We start from the raw sequence: 21,962 nt of genomic DNA, 5'->3' as shown, positions 1-21,962 counted from the left end.
GTCATCATGTTTTTTGTTTTTGTTTCATTGATTCTCTCAGTGCAAGAGGAATGCTATTTTTATCTTGTCCCTGCAAAATTGAGAATAGGTGTAGAAAGTTTTAGTGCCCACTAAAGACAGTCAGACGTCCATTAACTTGTGATTTTTCTTCATTGGTTGGTTGTTCTAAGATTGTTACTGACAACTAATCTAGATCTCTTCTGTGTTAGGTGCTCAGTATGTTACGTGCCGAGCTCAACGATGCACAGAATCAAACAGACAGTACCTGTTCCCGGGACACATAGACCAAAATTCTCTGGTTGTTCAGGACAACTATGTGTTCGTTCAGGTGTGTAGCGTATCTAAATATTTACTCCAGTGCATTTTAAGTGTTCACAAAAGGCTTCCGTGTTTCTGTGAACTGTTCTTCCACCGCATCCAATCTGTGATGTAACACTGAAGTCTACAAAATGGCATTCCTTCCAAACACCTGCTGCATTTACGTCTTGATTTTCTGTTGTCCAAGCTGCCTATGATGTTGAAGGATTTTCTGTCGACTGGGAATCTGTATGGAGTTTGCTGTCATTATTGCCAACAAGGATGACATGAAGTTGGCTGGCGTTAGGCATTGTGTATCATTATTACTGATTTAATTATCACTCTCTCCTGTTGCCATCGATTTCCATTTAAAGCTGTCTGTCTTTCTTTGTCAGCGTTGCTGTTCATCAATTTAAACAGTTTTGCAGTGCTAATTAGGGTTCAGGTTCAATTATGGTGTAACATTATTTAATAATATGATGTTGAAATTGTTTGCTGAGACTTAAAAGACATACAATAAGTTTTCAGCAAATGTTCTCTTTTAGTTTGTAATGAGACAGATATGTGATGGGGTGTTTATGATGAATGCTGCATCTTGCCTGTAAAAATCATCTTTGTGCGTATGAAGATAAATGGTAGGGTTGTACGGTGGTGAGTCAATTTGTTTCAACTCTTTCAATTCATGGATTTAATTGAAAATATTATTTAATGAACAAAGTATTCTAAATAATTAGTAACTGTCTGGGTCATAAATAATTTTCCAATACAATGCCTGAATCGAATTGGAGCTGAGATGGAACGAACCCCAGCCTCATAGATTTTGTTGAAAATAGCCCAGTTGGACACAGCTGACTCGTTGCAGGTAACTGTGGCAGAACAGATTACTTTCTAGTGACTTTCATTGCTTGGGGCAGTTGGATTTAACTTGACAAAGAGTAATGAGGTTATCGATTGGGCTACAACAAAATAAGCAGTCTTCAACACCCCCCGAATGTCTCTTGGGAGAGATGGAACAGCCAAGTACAACATCCTCAGAAATCTGCCCTGGGAGAATGCGGTTCATTGATAGATTAGATTATTCCATTAGAGCCATTTTGTCCGGCTAGCCATTTGGTTACCTGTTCAGGAGTCTTATGGCTTTGGTGTAGCAGCTGTTCATCTCTACAGGATGGGTGTCCCTATGACGGGGGGTCAATGCAAATAGTCCAGTTAGCTGTTCGGGAATCTTATGGCTTGGGTGTAGAAGCTGTTAATAACCTCTACAGGATTGGTGTCCCTACGACGGTTGAGCTAATGTGTGCTAATGGGATTAGCATGACAGCTGTAAGTAACAGAAAACTTTCCAGGGCATAGACATGTCTTATATGGGCAGTAAGCTTACATTCTTGTTAATCTAACTGCACTGTCCAATTTACAGTAGCTTCTACAGTGAATAAATACCATGCTATTGTTTGAGGAGAGTGCATAACAACAACAAACTTATCACGGCAACTGGTTTGATACATTCACCTCTCAAGGTAAATAATGTATTTACATTCAGTAATCTTGCTCTGATTTGTCATCATGAGGGTCCTAGAGATAAAATGTAGCATAGTCTTGTTTTGATAAAATTAATTTCTATATTAAAATGTAGGAACTGGGTTCTACAGTTTGAACCCCTGCTGTCAATGGCTCGACACCCACCCCTCCCGGCCATCTAGATGTGTTAAAGTTAGTGTATAAGCTAATGATCCATCATGTATGACATTCCTGGGAGTGTATAAACTTACATTTTGTATTACCATATCATTTTTGTTTGTTCTCTATAGTTATGTACAAGATAGTAACTACTAACAATTGGATACCATGAAATTGGGGGGAAAAGGGGGTAAAATGTAAATATATATATATATATATATATATATATATATAATTAAACGTTTTTCTGTTTGTATTATCTTTTACCAGATCTAATGTGTTATATTCACCAATATTAATTTCACATTTCCACAAACTTCAATGTGTTTTCTTTCAAATGGTATCAAGAAAATGCATATCCTTGCTTCAGGTCCTGAGCTACAGGCAGTTAGATTTGGGTATGTCATTTTAGGCGAAAATTTAAGAAAGGCTACGATCCTTAAGAGGTTTTTAAGAAGCCTTTTGGACCTAGATTTGGCTCTTCGGTACCGCTTGCCGTGCGGTAGCAGAGAGAACATTCTATGACTATGACTATTCTTCAAGCCTTCCTCTGACACCGCCTGGTATAGAGGTCCTGGATGGCAGGAAGCTTGGACCCAGTGATGTACTGGGCCTTATGCACGACCCTCTGTAGTCCGAGTTGGTACAGCTGTAGAATTCTTTTGAGGATCTGAGGACCCATGCCAAATAATTTCAGTCTCCTGAGGGGAAATAGCCAATGTCATGCCCTCTTCACAACTGTCTTGGTGTGTTTGGACCATGTGGACACCAAGGAACTTGAAGTTCTTAACCTGCTCCACTACAGCCCCGTTGATGAAAATGGGGGGCGTGCTCGGCCCTTCTTTTCCTGTAGTCCATGATCCTCTCCTTTGTCTTGATCACGTTGAGGGAGAGGTCTCATCGTTGTCAGTGATCAGGCCTACCACTGTTGTATCATTGACAAACTTAATAATTGTGTTGGAGTCGTGCTTGGCCATGCAGTTATGAATGAACAGGGAGTACAGGAGGGGACTGAGCACGCACCCCCGAGAGGCCCCCATTAGGATCAGCATGGCAGATGTGCTGTTACCTACCCTTACCACCTGGGGACCAGTTGCAGAGGGAGGTGTTTAGTCCCAGGGCCCTTAGCTTAGTGATGAGCTTTGAGGGCACTATGGTGTTGAAAACTGAAATGCAGTCAATGAACAGCATTCTCACATAGGTGTTCCTTTTTTCCATGTGTGAAAGGGCAGTGTGGAGTGCAATAGAATTGCCTCATCTGTTGATCTGTTGGGGCGGTATGCAAATTGGAGTGTGTCTGGGGTTTCTGGGATAATGGTGTTGATGTGAGCCATGACCAGCCTTTCAAAGCACTTCATGGCTACAGATGTGAGTGCTACGGGTCAGTAGTCATTTAGGCAGGTTTACCTTGGTATTCTTGGTCACAGTGACTATGGTGGTCTTCTTGAAACAACATGTTGGTATTACAGACTTGGTCAGGGAGAGGTTGAAAATGTTATTGAAGACACTTGCCCAGCACTTGCTCGGAGCACACGCCCTGGTAATCCGTCTGGCCCTGCGGCCTAATGAATGTTGACCTATTTAAAGGTCTTACTCACATTGGCTACGGAGAGCGTGATCACACAGTCATCCAGACGTTTGGGGCGGCAGCGTAGCCTAGTGGTTAGAGCGTAACCGGAAGTTTGCAAGTTCAAACCCCCAAGCTGACAAGGTACAAATCTGTCGTTCTGCCCCTGAACAGGCAGTTAACCCACTGTTCCTAGGCCGTCATTGAAAATAAGAATTTGTTCTTAACTGACTTGCTTAGTTAAATAAAGGTCAAATAAAATAAATAAATAAAAGTTATAATGTAGTGTGTTTGGTGCTAGCAGGACATCTAAGACACATTTAGAGGGCACACCTATTTGTAAGGTAATTGTAAATACAGTGGTATGTCATTTGGATGTTGGTCTATAAACTTGTATTGCCTTCTATGTGTTGAAGCATCAAGTCCCTAATTATGATTTTTTATTTTTATTTTTATTGATTTCCACATTATAATTGTTTTAATTATTGTAATGAAGTGTCTAAACTCGACCTACCTGAACTGGATTTAAGTTTTACCTAGTTTTCGACTTCCAGAAGGTAGTTTCATTCCAATGATGTAGGTCTGAAAAAGACTAGAGTTCTTCTGTGGGGTGAGTCAGTGTTTCCACGATCTTAAGTCGAGGTGGAGTAAAATGAAATGGGTGTGTTAAATCAGTGACATTTCAAATGGATTAATTCTAATGAACGCCAGCATGCCTGAAACATCGATGATTTTAATATACTCAATCAAATATTAACTTTACAAGCGAGAATTGTGCTTACTCGCCCACAAGAGCTACTGAAGCAAGACCTTTTTTTCTTCTACAGGTTACCAAGTCAGGGCAGGCGAGTTACTTTGTGTCCTATATGAGGGAATCATTCAAACAAATTCAACTCCCCAAATACTGTCTTCCCAAGGTAAGCATCGCACTACCCAAATACTGTCTTCCCAAGGTAAGCATCGCACTACCCAAATACACCTTGCAATAAATACAGCAGCAGGTTGAGGACATTTTCATTTCTGAAGCCTCCCTTTACTCACTCTGAGGTACACTGTTGTCTGTGGAGACAGAAAGCTGCTCATCTTGAAGCACACAGATGACGGATACTCTCTCACTTGTTATTTATCTCTTTTGCTCTACATTATATTTAGCTCCATTCATCTGTATGACTGTCTAGTTGAAGAGTTTATTTTCAATACACTATATCCGCTAATTTTTCATATTTGTGGGTTATTTTTTATTGGAAATTATAGCTTATGGGTATGTTCGTGTGTGTGTATAAAATACTTGTCTAAGATTTTATGTATTTTTGCAAAATGCTATATATCCATTGTTTAGCTGGAATTGAATGTTCGTATTCTGTAAATTTCACTGTGATATGTGGTTGTCTCACCTAGCTATTTTAAGATGAATGGAGTTACTGTAAGTCACTCTGGATAAGAGCATCTGCTAAATAACTCAAATGTAAATGTTTTACATACAGATCTCATATTACTATACTATATTATTAGTGAGGCGGATATATAGAATTTAGCAAAGAAACATGATTATTTGTCTCTCTGAAATGAAACCAATCAAGTGTTAGATTTTTTTTACAAATGCATGTTTGTCATTGGACAACCCCATGCCATGATGAGATAGTGAAAAGACACACCCATATCACACCAATTCATATTTTCTTTCAACAATAAAAGCTAATTTAACAACATTTCTGAAAATGTATACATAGTGTTTTGGAATGAAACTCTTAATTTGCCTCTATCTACCCGCCTGTCTATTCACCCTTCCACGCTCTCTCCCTCTCATCTAAACAGGACATGCACATCATCAGTACAGATAAGAAGCAGGTGTTTGCGGCTGTACAGGAGTGGAACCAGAATGACACCTACAGCCTGTATATCTCAGACTCTCCAGGGGTCTACTTCACTCTGTCTCTAGAGAACCTCCGGACCAGAAGAGAGCCAGGTGGAAATGTACTGGTTGACATGTATAAGGTACAGCTACTGTATGTGTATGTAAGACACTCTCCCTGTGGAAGGACCTCCGTGAGGCGCTCTTAGTTAAACCATATTACTATGTTAAGTACTGTTTGTTTGGTACCTCTTAAGGCACACTTCCTATGTACGATTTAATCTCCGCTGTAGTTTTGCATAGTGCAATGACTTTTCATAACCAAGTTGTTTAAAATAATTACATACACTCTCTCAATGTGATATCGCTTTTGTTTCATCTGTTTGGCTTATTGTCATTCTAGGTAGAAGGAATAAACGGCATATTTTTTACCAACAAATTGGTGGACCATGAAGTGAAGACTTTCATTACCTATAACAAGGGTCAGACCTGGGCCCTTCTGCAAGCCCCTAACACTGATGTGGCTGGAAACAGTCTGCACTGCATCCTGGTGAGCTGAAGTCATTGGGGTGGATGATACTGCTTCTTAAAGTATTCATTCATCAAATGTTTTAACCCACCGAAGCTTGCTGATTTAATAGTAAGAGTTGTTCATGGCAGATGCCTGGTCTCTAATCAGTTTTACCTTTTACTTTTCTACATTGTTAGGCAGAGGGTTGGTAGAGGAATCTCATCCTAGACGTGTAGTTCAATACATTCCAGTCCATCAAGTGGTTCAAAATCTACATTAACCTCAAATATTTCAATTTGACAACTTAATCAATGTAAATAGATCACCCTAATGAAAGTTAGACAGTGCCCCATGGTGATCTGTGTTAGAAATGTTTGATATTCATTTAAATAATTTATTCTTTTTTTTATATAAAAAGTGAGTTAACATAATATGCACATATTATGCATTTCTAAAATAATGTATAATATGGCTCAGACACGAGACATATGTGGCAGGGTCTACAGGCAATTACAGACTACAAAAAGAAAACCAGCCATGTCACAGACACCGACGTCTTGCTTCCAGACAAACTAAACACCTTATTTGCCCGCTTTGAGGATAATACAGTGTCACCGACGCGGCCCGCTACCAAGGACTGCGGAACCCCCTCTCCTTCTCTGTGGCCGACGTGAGTAAGACATTTAAACGTGTTAACCCTCACAAGGCTGTTGGCCCAGACCGCATCCCTAGCCGCGTCCTCAGAGCATGCGCAGACCAGCTGGCTGATGTGTTTACGGACATATTCAATCGCTCCCTATCCCAGTCTGCTGTCAACACATGCATCAAGATGGCCACCATTGTTCCTGTACTCAAGAAGGCAAATATTACTGAAGTAAATGACTATCGCCCCGTAGCACTCACTTCAGTCATCATGAAGTGCTTTGAGAGACAAGTCAAGGATCATATCACCTCCACCTTACCTGCTACCTGCACAGGCATTTCGCTACACTCGCATTAACGTTGCTAACCATGTGTATGTGACCAATAAAATTTGATTGGATTTGAGAGGAAAAATGCATATAATTGTCACTCCCTGATCAGTGTCATCTGTCCTCGTTATTGTCTCCACCCCCTCCAGGTGTCGCCTGTCTCTCTGTGCCAGTTCGTCTTGTATGTTTACAAGTCAACCAGCATTTTCCCCATTCTCCTGCTTTTTGCATTCTCCTATTTCTAGTCCTCCCGCTTTTGACCCTCTCCTGTTTCTGGACTTTGTACCCGCCTGCCTGACCACGAGCCTGTCTGCCACTGTACCTCCTGGACTCTGATCTGGTTTTGACCTTTTTGCCTGTCCACGACCATTCTCTTGCCTACCCCTATGGATTAATAAACATTGTAAGACTCCAACCATCTGCCCCCTGTGTCTGCAATTGGGTCTCGCATTGTGCCTTGATAATAATACTGTTTTCGTCTGTCATACAAATTGCCTCCCCTCTGGGTGAATTACATCAGAGACATTAGTAATTTAGGTGTATCAGTAAATGAAGCAATTTTGTCAGATTAGTCTTTGCACCTTGGATAATGTTTTTATTACATGGCTTGTTTGCTTCAGAATGGAACAGCCAGCTCCAATGTCCTTTGTTGCCAGTTTAAATCTGTTGGTGAAAGATATTCAAATGTTTCATAAATGGTCTTTGTAAACTTCCATTTCAAAGAGATTAGTATGAACACAGAGTCATATATAAATGAGTCAGATATACACTGAGTATACAAAACATTTTAAGGATACATGCTCTTTCTATGAAATAGACTGACCAGGTGAATCCAGGTAATAGCTATGATCCTTTATTGATGTCACTTGTTAAATCAACTTCAATAAGTGTAGATGAAGGGGAGGAGACAAGTTAAAGATGGATTTTTAAGTATTGAGACAATTGTGTATTTGTGCCATTCAGAGGGTGAATGGGAAAGACAAAATATTGAAGTGCCTTTGAACTAGGCATGTTAGTAGGTGTCAGGCGCACCGGTTTGTGTCAAGAACTGCAACACAGCTTGGGTTTTCACGCTCGACAGTCTCCCCGTGTGTATCAAGAATGGTCCACCACTCAAAGGACATCAATCCAACGTGACACTACTGTGGGAAGTATTGGAGTCAACATGGGCCAGCATCCCTGTGAAATGCTCTGGGGAGGGGGGGGGGGGTGTTCCTAATGTTTGGTATACCTAGTATAGATCCTTATAAGATGCATTTTATTGTATGTATTGGTTTAGGTCCAGTGGTGATTTTAGCATGTAAATCTTGGTGGGACAAAGAAAGATTTACATTATATGTTTTGATGCATGCCAGCAAAGCCACTACACAACTCAACACTAAACAATACATTAATTGCGCTATAATGGTGACAAACGGTACCCACAAACTGTTAGGGCCTACATAAAGCTTTCACAACAGCAGTCCCAACACCTTACCACTGCCACACCTGGCTATCAGCAGAGCCTGCAGCGAAACAGTTCATTAAGCCTCATTTACTACATTTAAAAAAAAACTGATAAGGCTGACTTGCTTAAACATATTTGGTTTCTACTGACAATTGAGATGTAAAATCTATAGCATAAGGAGACGAAAAGCAGAAATCCGAAATTTCTAATAAAACGTTAATGAGCGAGCTAGGACTTTTGAAATGTACAGTGACAGAATTCAGAACATGGGCAATTTTTTACAGTATTCTCCCTGTACACCAAGTCAGAATGGTAGGACAAATAAATGGGGCATGTAAGCAGACAATGAAAGCTCTTACAATATATACAATACTGCCCTACCAAGCAAAAAGGCAGTAACTGCTCATAGCGTGGAACTGAAAAAAATTGTAGGTCACTGTGACCTAGTACAGTTACTGCTAATATGACCCGCATTTTCACCAAAACACAATACAATGGAGGTAGGATACGTGTACACATGATTAAGCATGTATTTAATGTTGCAAAAATGACAATTTTTGACCAAATGAGCAGTTACTGCCTTTTTGCTTGGTAGGGCAGAAAACATTTCTGGACTCACTTGAACAGGAACAGGCGCGGCAGTACTTTGTGTGCATATTTTGTCATCAAAGTCTGGCATTCTCTGAATTGATGGTGCTTTCAAGACAACTGCCAACTCTGGAAAAAAACAAGGTTGAATCATGATGACGTCAGTGATCTTCACGTCGGAGCTCGAGAAAGAGGCCTGAGTTCACGACTTTCAATTCTGAGTTGGATGACTGTTCCAAACGTATTTTCCCAGTCGGAGCAAGTTTTTTCAGAGTTCCCAGTTGTCTTGAACTCATTGAAGTCTGAGATTTCCAGTTGTTTTGAGTGTGGCAGAAGTCATGCTGGATTGACAGCATGGCCAATATTGAATGTTTATCCTTTTAAGCTTGGAAAATAAACCCTTAAACCCAAACTTGGACCACACACCCACTCCAATGAATAGCAGGCTAGTGATTGCTTGCAGTTAGCCACTGATTCCATCTAAACCACTCATTGTTGAATTTGCGATTTCCAACTTGTTGTGTAATGTTTATGTCCAATGGCCAACGAACACCGATTTGTTTTATCTTTGATTTTCATTATTTATCTTCATATGACAAGGGTTGAAAAGGATTTGCCAGTAGATTGTCTGCTAGCTTGCTAGCTAAGATTTTGGAAGTATTATCAAAGCTACTATAGAACGTCATTTGACGTCCTTTTATCTGTGGCCAATTATCTTGAGCATTCTTCGATGGGCACTTCTAATGTAACTCAATGGCAGCACCCATGGGGCTTGAATTTTTTTAGCTCTACCCGTAGATTTTGTGGTGATGTAGTGTCCCCATGAGTGACAAAACACTGAGCCAATCATGGCGCAACTAGAGAATATTACCAACCCCTACGCTCCGTATTTTCCGCCGGCCGCCCCACCACCACAGAAAGCACTGAGAAAGGCTGAAACACCTGCATTTTGGAGCTGCCTTACTCAAGAAAGGCCATGAAAAATGGGTTGTCACTGTTTAGTCTTATGTCTAAATGGGATCCATTGTGTTTGTTTTGGCAGCCATTTTGTTCTCTGCATCTGCACCTGGATATGCCTGTGAACCCTTACCTGCCTGGACGCATCTTCAGTAAGGACTCAGCACCAGGGATCATCGTAGCCACAGGTAGGACAGAAGCCGAAAAGGTTTATACTGCATGATATTTGTGTTCTAGCAACAAAATTGTCAAGACAGGCACAGCTGTTAACGTTGTGCAAGCTTTTATCTGTGGTACTGTAGAAATCTTCAAATAAAATACAGATCAATAAAAGTGTTCATAATGGGATCAAATCCTCTAAAATAGAAGGTGCTGCATAGCTATGATAACGTTATGATCGTTTATTTTCTTTGCAAATATGTATCTTTACTATGCAAATATACCGGTATATGAATTCATATTTTCTTTTTTTCCCAGGCAACATTGGTACAGAGCTGTCCTCCACGAGCCTTGGAATGTTTATAACATCTGATGCTGGCAATAGCTGGAGACAGGTGAGACCCATCTTTGCCTCAAAATGGGCTCCGACTTCAGTCCGTTTTTCCTAAATATGCATTATGAATATGAAAAACTATTGATGTAAATCATATGTTTATTGTCTTCTACTTTTTATTAGATATTTGAAGAAGAACTTGGTGTTTGGTTTCTTGACAATGGAGGTGCTTTAGTTGCAGTGTCTTTAGTTGCAACAGTACCCATCCGGCACATATGGTAAGTTCATTGTAATTATACTGTAGAGTACAGTGCCTTCAGAAAGTATTCACACCCTTTTTTTTCCATGTTTTGTTGTGTTACAAAGTGGGATAAAAAATGAATTTAATACTCCCAAATGTAGAATAACAATTCTAACATTTAGTAAACATTTATGAAAAATAAAACCGTAATACACTGCTCACACATCCTAGATCTGAATGAATGAAATATTCTTATTAAATACTTTTTTCTTTACATAGTTGAATGTGCTGACAACAAAATCACACAAAAATGATCAATGGAAATCAAATGTATCAACCCATGGAGGTCTGGATTTGGAGTCACACTCAAAATTAAAGTGGAAAACCACACTACATGCTGATCCAACTTTGATGTAATGTCCTTAAAACAAGTCAAAATGAGGCTCAGTAGTGTGTGTGGCCTCCACGTGCCTGTATGACCTCCCTACAACGCCTGTGCATGCTCCTGATGAGGTGGCGGATGGTCTCCTGAGGGATCTCCTCCCAGACCTGGACTAAAGCATCCGCCAACTCCTGGACAGTCTGTGGTGCAATGTGGCGTTGGTGGATGGAGCGAGACATGATGTCCCAGATGTGCTCAATTGGATTCAGGTCTGGGGAACAGGCGGGCCAGTCCATAGCATCAATGCCTTCCTCTTGCAGGAACTGCTGACACACTCCAGCCACATGAGGTCTAGCATTGTCTTGCATTAGGAGGAACCCAGGGCCAACCGCACCAGCATATGGTCTCACAAGGGGTCTGAGGATCTCATCTCGGTACCTAATGGCAGTCAGGCTACCTCTTGCGAGCACATGGAGGGCTGTGCGGCCCCCCAAAGAAATGCCACCCCACACCATGACTGACCCACTGCCAAACCGGTCATGCTGGAGGATGTTGCAGGCAGCAGAACGTTCTCCACCGCATCTCCAGACTCTGTCACCTCTGTCACATGTGCTCAGTGTGAACCTGCTTTCATCTGTGAAGAGCACAGGGCGCCAGTGGCGAATTTGCCAATCTTGGTGTTCTCTGGCAAATGCCAAACGTCCTGCACAGTGTTGGGCTGTAAGCACAACCCCCACCTGTGGACGTCGGGCCCTCGTATCTCCTGGTAGCTGTCTCCTGGTAGCGCCTCCATGCTCTGGACACTACGCTGACAGACACAGCAAACCTTCTTGCCACAGCTCGCATTGTTGTGCCATCCTGGATGAGCTGCACTACCTGAGCCACTTGTGTGGGTTGTAGACTCCGTCTCATGCTACCACTAGAATGAAAGCACCGCCAGCATTCAAAAGTGACCAAAACATCAGCCAGGAAGCATAGGAACTGAGAAGTGGTCTGTGGTCACCACCTGCAGAACCACTCCTTTATTGGGGGTGTCTTGCTAATTGCCTATAATTTCCACCAGTTGTCTATTCCATTTGCACAACAGCATGTGAAATGTATTGTCAATCAGTGTTGCTTCCTAAGTGGACAGTTTGATTTCACAGAAGTGTGATTTACTTGGAGTTACATTGTGTTGTTTAAGTGTTCCCTTTATTTTTTTGAGCAGTGTATATCTTGATCAGATAACTGTTAACCCCCTTTATACAATGAATGTTAGAAACACCTTTGGCAGGAAATTACAGCTTTGAGCCTTTTTGGGTAAGTCTGGGAGCTTTGCACACTTGGATTGTACAATATTTGCTCATTACTCTTCAAAATAATTCAAGCTCCATCAAGTTGGTTGTTGATCATTGCTAGAAACCATTTGCATGTCTTGCCATAGATTTTCAAGCCACTTTATGTCAAAACTGTTACTAGGCCTCTCAGGAACATTCAATGGTGTCTTGGTAAGCAACTCCAGTATAGATTTGGCTTTGTGATTTAGGTTATTGTCCTGCTTAAAGGTGAATTAATCTCCCATGTTGAAAAGAAGACTGAACCAGGTTTCATGGTTTGCTTTATTCTGTTTAATTTTGTCTCAGAAAACTCCCTAATCCTTGCCGATGACAAGCAGACCCAGTCCTTACCGATGACAAGCAGACCCACCAACATCCTTGAAAATATGAAGAGTGGTACTCAGTGATGTGTTGTGTTGGATTTGTCACAAACATAATGTTTTGTATTCAGGACAAAAATAACATTTCTTTGCCACATCTTTTGCAATTATTACTTGAGTTCCTTGTTGCAAGCATCATACTTCCAGCGCCGACAGAGATGGCCTCCTCGCTTCGCGTTCCTAGGAAACTATGCGGTCTTGTTTTTTATGTGTTATTTCTTACATTGTTACCCCAGGAAATCTTACGTTTTATTACATACAGCATGAGAGAACTATTGGATATAAGAGCAACGTCAACTCAACAACATTACGACCAGGAATACGACTTTCCTGAAGTGGATCCTCTGTTTGGTCCACCACCCTGGACAATGAATCGGATCCCAGCCCGCGACCCAAAACAATGGTGCCGCAGAAGGGGCAGACGGAGCGGTCTTCTGGTTAGGCTCCGTAGACAGGCACATCGCGCACCGCTCCCGAGCATACTATTCGCAAATGTCCAGTCTCTTGACAACAAGGTAAACGAAATCCGAGCAAGGGCTGCCTTCCAGAGATTGAAACGTTCTTTATTTCATGGGAAAATGGCTCATTCGGGGAACGTCATCAGAGTCGGTAGAGCCACCTGGTTTCTTCACGCATTGCGCCGACAGGGCGGAGGCCTTATGATTAACGAGACGTGGTGTGATCATAACAACATACAGGAACTCAAGTCCTTTTGTTCACCTGACCTAGAATTCCTTACAATCAAATGCCGACCAGATTATCTACCAAGAGAATTCTCTTCGATCATAATCACAGTCCTGTATATCCTCCCCAAGCAGACATATCGACGGCCTTGAAATAACTGCATTGGGCTCTATGTAAACTGGAAACCACATATCCTGAGGCTGCATTTATTGTAACTGGAGATTTTAACAAGGCTAATCTGAAAACAAGACTCCCTAAATTTTATCAGCATATTGAATGCGTGACCCGGGCTGGCAAAACCCTGGATCATTGTTATTCTAACTTCCACGACACATAAAAAGCCCTCCCCGCCCTCCGTTCGGAAAATCTAACCACGACTCCATTTTGTTGCTCTCAGCCTATAGACAGAAGCTGAAACAGGAAACACCCGTGCTCAGGCCTGTTCAACGCTGGTCTGACCAATCGGATTCCACGCTTCAAGATTGCTTCGATCACGTGGACTGGGATATGTTCCGCATAGCGTCGGACAATGACATTGATGAATACACTGATTCGCTGAGCTAATTAGCAAGTGCATCGGTGATGTCGTATTCACAGCGTCTATTAAAACCTTCCCCATCCAGAAACCGTGGATTGATGGCAGCATTCGCTCAAAACTGAAAGTGCGAACCACTGCTTTTAATCAGGGCAAGGCGACCGGAAACTTGACCGAATTCAAACAGTGTAGCTATTCCCCCCGCAAGGCAATCAAACAAGCTAAGCGTCAGTATAGAGAAAAAGTAGAGTCGCAATTCAACGGCTCAGACATGAGAGGTATTTGGCAGGGTCTACAGTCAATCACGGACTACAAAAGGAAAACCAGCCCCGTCGCGGTCCACAATGTCTTGCTTCCAGACAAACTAAACTTCTTTGCTCGCTTTGAGGACAATACAGTGCCACCAACACCACCCGCTACCAAAACCTGCAGGCTCTCCTTCACTGCTGCCAACATGAGTAAAACATTGAAACGTTTTAACCCTCGCAAAGCTGCCGGCCCAGACAGCATCCCTAACCGCGTCCTCAGAGCATACGCAGACCAGCTGGCTAGTGTGTTTACGGACATATTCAATCAATCCAATCCCAGTCTGCTGTTCCCACATGCTTCAAGAGGGACACCATTGTTCCTGTTCCCAAGAAAGCTAAGGTATCTGAGCTAAATGACCATCGCCCCATAGCACTCACTTCCCTCATGAAGTGCTTTGAGAGACAAGTCAAGGACCATATTACCTCCACCCTACCTGACACCCTAGATCCACTCCAATTTGCTTACTGCCCCAATAGGTCCACAGACGACACAATCACACTGCACACTGCCCTAACCCATCTGGACAAGAGGAATACCTATGTAAGAATGCTGTTCATTGGCTACAGCTCAGCATTTAACATCATAGTACCCTGCAAACTCGTCATTAAGCTCGAGACCCTGGGTCTCGACCCCGCCCTGTGCAACTGGGTCCTGGACTTCCTGACGGGCCGCCCCCAGGTGGTTAGGGTAGGAAACAACATCTCCACCCCGCTGATCCTCAACACTGGGGCCCCACAAGGGTGCGTTCTCAGCCCACTCCTGTACTCCCTGTTCACCCATGACTGCGTGGCCATGCACACCTCCAACTCAATCATGAAGTTTGCAGACGACAATACAGTGGTAGGCTTGATTACCAACAATGACGAGACAGCCTACAGGGAGGAGGTGAGGGCCCTCGGTGTGTGGTGTCAGGAATATAACCTCACACTCAATGTCAACAAAACAAAGGAGATGATTGTGGACTTCAGGAAACAGCAGAGGGAGCAGCCTCCTATCCACATCAATGGGACAGTAGTGGAGAAGGTGAAAAGTTTTAAGTTCCTCGGCGTATACATCACGGACAAACTGAAATGGTACGCCCACACAGACAGCGTGGTGAAGAAGGTGCAGCAGCGCCTCTTCAACCTCAGGCGGCTGAAGAAATTCGGCTTGTTACCAAAAACACTCACAAACTTTTACAGATGCACAATCGAGAGCATCCTTTCGGGCTGTATCACCGCCTGCTACGGCAACTGCTCCGCCCAAAACCGTAAGGCTATCCAGAGGGTAGTGAGGTCTGCACAATGCATCACTGGGGGCAAACTACCTGCCCTCCAGGACACCTACACCACCCGATGTTACAGGAAGGCCATAAAGATCATCAAGGACATCAACCACCCGAGCCACTGCCTGTTCACCCCGCTATCATCCAGAAGGCGAGGTCAGTACAGGTGCATCAAAGCTGGGACCGAGAGACTGAAAAACAGCTTCTATCTCAAGGCCATCAGACTGTTAAACAGCCACCACTAACATTGAGTGGCTGCTGCCAACACACTGACACTGACTCAACTCCAGCCACTTTAATAATGGGAATTGATGGGAAATGATGTAAATATATCACTAGCCACTTTTAACAATGCTACCTTATATAATGTTACTTACCCTACATTATTCATGTCATATGCATACGTATATACTGTACTCTATATCATCGACTGCATCCTTATGTAATACATGTATCACTAGCCACTTTAACTATGCCACTTTGTTTACATACTCATCTCATATGTATATACTGTACTCGATACCATCTACTGTATCTTGCCTATGCTGCTCTGTACCATCACTCATTCATATATCCTTATGTACATACTCTTTATCCCCTTACACTGTGTATTGGAATTGTTAGTTAGATTACTTGTTGGTTATTACTGCATTGTCGGAACTAGAAGCACAAGCATTTCGCTACACTCGCATTAACATCTGCTAACCATGTGTATGTGACAAATAAAATTTGATTTGATTTAGAAGTACATTTATTTGTATCCCTGACGAAGGCCATGCAGCCTAAATGCGTCGGATTTTTAAAACTTTATTTCTATTGAACATACCATACAAATAAAGGCATTTTAATTAATTATATGAAGAGTGCCTTGGTCTTCCTTTCTTTTTGATAACTACAATGTTGTTGATCAATCCTCAGTTTTCTTATATTACAACCATTCAACTCTGTAACTGTTTTAAAATCACCATTGGCCTCGTGTTGAAATCCCTGAGCAGTTTGCTTCCTGTCCAGCAACTAAGTTAGGAAGGACGCCTGTATCGTTGTAGTGACTGGGTGTATTGATACACCATCCAAAGCCTAATTAATAACTTCACCGTGCTCAAAGGGATATTCAGCATCTGCTTTTTTATCTTGACAAATCTTTGCAAGGCATTGGAAAACCTCCCTGTTATTTGTGGTTGAATCTGTGCTTAAAATTCACTACTCGATTGAGGGACCTTACAGATAATTGTATGTGTGGGGTACAGAGATGGGGAGTTTTTAATTTTTTTTAACCACTATTGAACACATTTTTTAACCACATTTTTACTCCTGAACTTATTTAGGTTTGCCATAACAAAGGGGTTGAATACTTATTGACTCAAGACATTTCAGCTTTTCATTTTTTATCAATTTGGAAAATGTTCTACCAAAAAGTTCTAACTTTGTTTATTGTGTGTAGATCAGTGACAAAAAAATCTGAATTTCAGCTGTAACACAACAAAATGCAGAAAAGTAAAGGGGTGTGAATACTTTCTGAAGGTACTGTATATGGTAGTATAATAATGATATACATTGTATGTAAAGATGCATTATACTGTGCCTTATCAGTTGATTTCAGAAACAGGTGTGCAATGCTTGAAGACTAATGTTGATGTTCCCATTTAAGGACACAGTTAATTCTGATTTCAGTTTTGGTTGTGTTGTTGCATACGATTACATTTAGCCTTTGAAATGCTGATTAGCAAGGTATATTTGCATGGGTTGTCTGTCTCCAGCAACTGCAACTGTTTCTCTCACCACATCAAAACTGTCAGAATCCTTTCAACAAAGAATGTCTGTTACCGCATTGCACTGTTCATGGGTATTTTCGCAAATTACTTTTATGCAAATATTGCCAAGTCCAGGTTTGAAGTTTTGGGGGACTTTGTGGGCCAGGATCCTTGTGTTGTTGGAACCCTGTCACACCAGATACTTTGATATCCCCCGTACTGAAACAGTGTCACAATCAATTAACATCTGTGAAGGGTGATTTAAGTCCCTCAATTGTTAGAGCCTGAGTCATATCTCTTTTTTATCTCTTTTTTATGTTTTGTCACCCTCAACATTCACCTAGACCTGTGAAACATTAGTTCTATTATTGAGTGCATAGTTAGGATACTTTTCCACATAGAGAACAGGCTGATGTGGGTACTTCATTTTTCATCCATGCATCTTAAGAACGGTATCACTAGGAATTTGGACTCTGTAGAAATGGCTAGAAATATTTTCTGTCAAACTCTTTTCATTGTCACACCTTACAAAGATTACAAAGATGACAGAGAGTTTGAAATTGTGGTGTACATGTAATTACGCCATTACTAGCATAGTAAATTAACTGCATTATGTATTTAAATAGGATAAGTCTGGACGAGGGTAAGAAATGGGATCGTCACAGTTTCTCTCTGGTTCCTTTGTTTCTGGATGGAGCTCTTATGCAACCAGAGAATCACATCATCACGTAAGTGGAGTTAGGCTTGGGTCAACATTAAGTAAACAAAGAACTCATGTTCTTGGTTACAGGTCATCTGTTTATGAAAGTAAAATAGTGTTGTTATTATGCATGAATCGGTAAATAGCACCTAAACTTAATTTCTCAATTTACAATGTTTTGTTTGCCAGAGGTACTATACACATAGCTGTGTTTAAAAAGTTATTTGTTTTTGTTAATGTGTTTAAATTGAATGTCTGGGCCACAGCAGCAATACACTAGTCTGGGCAACATCTTCGTTTTACAAGAGACAAAGACAATAAGGCTAATAACTTACCTAATGTTTTGTTTCGTTGATTTAAGTTTCACTGGACACTTAAGTCGTATTTCAGAATGGCAGCTGATAAAGATTGACTACAAAGCCATCTTTGGCAGGAGATGCATGGACGGAGATTATCAGACTTGGAACCTACATAACAAGGTTATGTACATAATGAATGTTATTGATTTAATGCCAACATCAAGATAGGCATGTTTGTTTATTGTCACTGTAAACACAGCACATGGATGCATGTACACAAACACACACTCACACGCACGCACGCACACACACACACACACACACACACACACACACACACACACACACACACACACACACACACACACACACACACACACAGCTGAATCACATTGTACATTCATATAATTTCATGCTATTGATCTGTAAAAAAACATTGAATCAATGTAATGAAATTCACTCCAGGGAATGAAATGTAATGCGTTTGATAGGGAGAGCCATGTGTGATGGGAGAAAAGCAGACCTTTATGAAACGGAGGCCAGGGAACCGCTGTATGCTGACCCAGGACTACTCCCGAGTCATATCCTCAGAACCATGCATCTGCAGGGCCTATGATTTTGAATGGTATGTAAAGTTATGGTAGACTTCCTCAGTTGTTACATCAGTGAATAGGCAAGGGGACTGTACATGTAACCCAACCCCCAACACTCTGCTGGACATTAAATGGAATTGTTTCTTAATTACTGGAGCCTCACAGGACTTAACAGCCCCTCTAATCACATATCTAATCACCAAAACGATTAGTTTGCTCAACTTTATACCTCTTCAATTTCCCTAATGTTCTCCAGTTTATTACATGTAGCCACTGTGCATGCATCCACACAATCCAATTATGGTTTGCAAATTGTGAATGTGACTAAGCTTGTCTAATTTACATAATGACAAATTATTTATTTTCATCCAATTAATAAGTAAGGAATTGCTAAATTAATTTTAAATGTATTGTATCTTTATCTCTGAAAATCTCTTCTGACAACAATCATGTCACTAGTCTTGTAGTCATACAAAAAATAACTGACGTTTGCTCAACTACAAAAGCTTGTTAGTGTCAGCGAGGGGAAAGTAGATAGTGTTTTATGAACAGTCTCATGTTTTACAGTGATTATGGGTATGAACGTCAAGCTGATGGAAACTGTTCACCTGCTTTTTGGTTCGACCCAAATACGGTACCAAGAAGCTGTAGCACTAGCCAGAATTACCTCAATAGCACAGGGTAAGTAACTTGTGCTATCCCTCATTCCTTTCTGTGCAGTGATTTGATATTCCGTGTTTTCCCACTCAGTAAATATTGTTTTTGATTGAATAGGGCCCTTTGTTCAGCAATTTACTCTCTCTGCATTGACTACAGTAAATCCAGTCTCACTCTCAATTATAAAATGACATCTATGCTGTGAATTTTGTCACTGGTAGGTACAGGAAGGTTTTGTCTAATAACTGCAAAGAGGGAGGAAAGGATGTGTACTCCCCCAGGAAACAGCATTGTTCCCCCAGGCCTCCCAGAGGCCTCAGACTGACCACCAGTCATGGAGACCTCACCGCCAACCTGGGCAGTAACATCACCTTCCTGGTGCATCTGGACGATGTGAGTCTCCTCTCCCACCACTAACCAACACTGTGTCATTAGTAGGCATATTATTATTATTTCATCATGGAGCGGTGGAAGTTTGTCCTGGATTATCTTGTGCTTTTGATGTGTTGGATGACGTGAATACCCCAGAGTCTGAACTGCTTTTGTCTGGTTTTGGAATGAAAGAGCACTATGACTCACTACATTGTCTCTGTTTCTTTTTCTTTCTATCTTTATCTCTCACTTGCTCCTCCTGAGTTCTCTCTTGTTCGTTCTCGTCTCCCGAGTGCTTCTCCTATGTCTAATCTCAAATCTCATCCCAAGTATTTCCCTAGACAACTCTTCCCTGTGAAAGATAATGCAGTGTCATAACATTAGTCTGTTCTGACTAATGATGTCTGTCTTACTTCCTGTCTCCAGGGAAACTCGTTGTGGACACATATCCAGCTAGACTTTGGGGATGGCATCACGGTCATGTACAACCTGAGCCGGAGAGGCGATGGGATCAAACACAGCTATAGAGCACCTGGGATCTTCAGAGTGACAGCACATGCTGAGAACAGCCAGGGATATGACAGCAGCTCCATGTTCTTACATATCACCAGTATGTCAACAAGAAACACTGGCTCCCTTATGTCTCATGTGGTTTCATGATTTTTCCTGCCTAAGCATGTTACCGCAGTAAGCCACTGACACCAGCATAGATTACAGATGATCATACGTCAAGAACTATAGATTGACAATGCATTTTAAGTGCTTATGAAGCTATTGGATTATGTTGGATTTGTAAATTAACCAATTTACTGTTACCAAAATGACTGCATTTGGTTTGTATTGGCCAATGTGGTTCTCTTGTGTGTCTCAGGCCCAGTGGAGCGTGTGTATCTCTCAGCTCCTATTGTGGCCATCAGGAAGAAGGAAGCCAACCTAACTGCTGTGGTCTGGCCCGTCCACCAAAGAACACTAACCTTTTTCTGGTGGTTTGAAAACAGCTCTGAGGTGAGAGTCCTTCTCCCAATTACACTGACCATTCCTGCTGTATCTGTGTGGGTGCTACACCTTGCCTAGTTCAGGTACCTTGTTGTATTGTAGATTGGAATTGTTTATTCGCAGCAAGTTGTTTTGGTCCTTTGTGTATTCCATGTGTACTGCAAAAGGCACAAGGTTGTGAGGTTTTCTATGCCATTCGCTTTGTCTTGCAAAACCCAGTCCTTAATAACCTTGGGTGGAAGCATCGCGTACACGTTTCAGAAGGAGGGCATGAACAGGGTCATTGTCCAGGTGTCTTCTGGGTGCAACATACTGCAGGATACCAAGGTCATCATTGTTAAAGGTGAGTGGAAAGGACTCCTTCGAAGGTTTTAATATGAATGCAACATAGGTACGCAACTTGTTTTAATCACACATCTTCTGTATCCATGTTAACACTGCCTTGTTAGTGAGAATGTGGACATCACCTCTACTCCTTTCTACTCACCTTTATGTCATGAGAAACAAGAGTAAATTGTAAATGAATGTTAGGTTATAAGCAATTCCAGCAAACTGAAGGATTCTTAATGGTATGTTGCCACACGGCAAAGCTTTGTAGTAGAGGGTTCATGGAATCATCCTCCATGTTTCGCAGAGTTCTTCAAATCCCTGCTGTTATCATTCTCTCCGACTTTGGACGAGCACAACCCTGACATCCCTGAGTGGAGAGAGGATGTGGGCCGTGTGGTGAGGACAGCTGTGTCACAGGTATAGGACTAAGTTCCCTCTGGGACAACAGTCGTCATGAGGTTGTCACGCAATGGCTTTTATGGTCATGATGAGGATAACCCTCTTTAATTCAATGTGACATTTTAAGGAAGTAAAGTAAACATAGATGTGGAGTATGATGTGTTTTCCCACGATAGCAGTGTGCGTGTTTGACTGGAAGACTGCTGTTACAGGTGTCTGGGTTTCCAGAAGAGCAGCTGTTGGTATCGTTGTTTCCAGGTGTTCCAACAACAGCAGAACTATTTATCCTGCCTGAGACTCAGTTGTCCGAACATGGGAAAGGGAATGAAGAGGGCTTAGTGAGTGTAAGCATATTTTTTGTTTGTACTTTAGGAAATCTTCTAGAACGTCTTAT

General features: G+C 41.7%; 1 protein-coding gene across 3 annotated transcripts in view; it reads left to right on the top strand.

Moving 5' to 3' along the window:
- LOC109899727 (VPS10 domain-containing receptor SorCS3) overlaps positions 1 to 21,962 on the top strand; it is a 64,905-nt gene that overhangs the window by 37,669 nt on the left and 5,274 nt on the right. For 2 of the 3 annotated variants that reach the window (XM_020495197.2, XM_020495195.2), the window contains exons 7-23: positions 210 to 328; positions 4,369 to 4,458; positions 5,357 to 5,536; positions 5,797 to 5,943; positions 9,953 to 10,055; positions 10,345 to 10,421; positions 10,544 to 10,638; positions 17,849 to 17,950; positions 18,284 to 18,401; positions 18,713 to 18,846; positions 19,382 to 19,495; positions 19,693 to 19,864; positions 20,270 to 20,453; positions 20,715 to 20,848; positions 21,059 to 21,182; positions 21,474 to 21,586; positions 21,781 to 21,912. In XM_020495197.2, the coding sequence (XP_020350786.1) occupies positions 210 to 328; positions 4,369 to 4,458; positions 5,357 to 5,536; positions 5,797 to 5,943; positions 9,953 to 10,055; positions 10,345 to 10,421; positions 10,544 to 10,638; positions 17,849 to 17,950; positions 18,284 to 18,401; positions 18,713 to 18,846; positions 19,382 to 19,495; positions 19,693 to 19,864; positions 20,270 to 20,453; positions 20,715 to 20,848; positions 21,059 to 21,182; positions 21,474 to 21,586; positions 21,781 to 21,912 (2,138 nt within the window). The remainder of the gene's footprint in view (positions 1 to 209; positions 329 to 4,368; positions 4,459 to 5,356; positions 5,537 to 5,796; positions 5,944 to 9,952; positions 10,056 to 10,344; positions 10,422 to 10,543; positions 10,639 to 17,848; positions 17,951 to 18,283; positions 18,402 to 18,712; positions 18,847 to 19,381; positions 19,496 to 19,692; positions 19,865 to 20,269; positions 20,454 to 20,714; positions 20,849 to 21,058; positions 21,183 to 21,473; positions 21,587 to 21,780; positions 21,913 to 21,962) is intronic. The other variant, XM_020495196.2, reaches the window with a different exon arrangement.

The sequence above is a fragment of the Oncorhynchus kisutch genome, linkage group LG11 (assembly GCF_002021735.2).
Source record: "Oncorhynchus kisutch isolate 150728-3 linkage group LG11, Okis_V2, whole genome shotgun sequence".
In the NCBI taxonomy this organism is placed as follows: Eukaryota; Metazoa; Chordata; class Actinopteri; order Salmoniformes; family Salmonidae; genus Oncorhynchus; species Oncorhynchus kisutch.
Note: the sequence above shows the minus strand (reverse complement) of the source record. Positions and strands in the feature narration are given on the sequence as shown.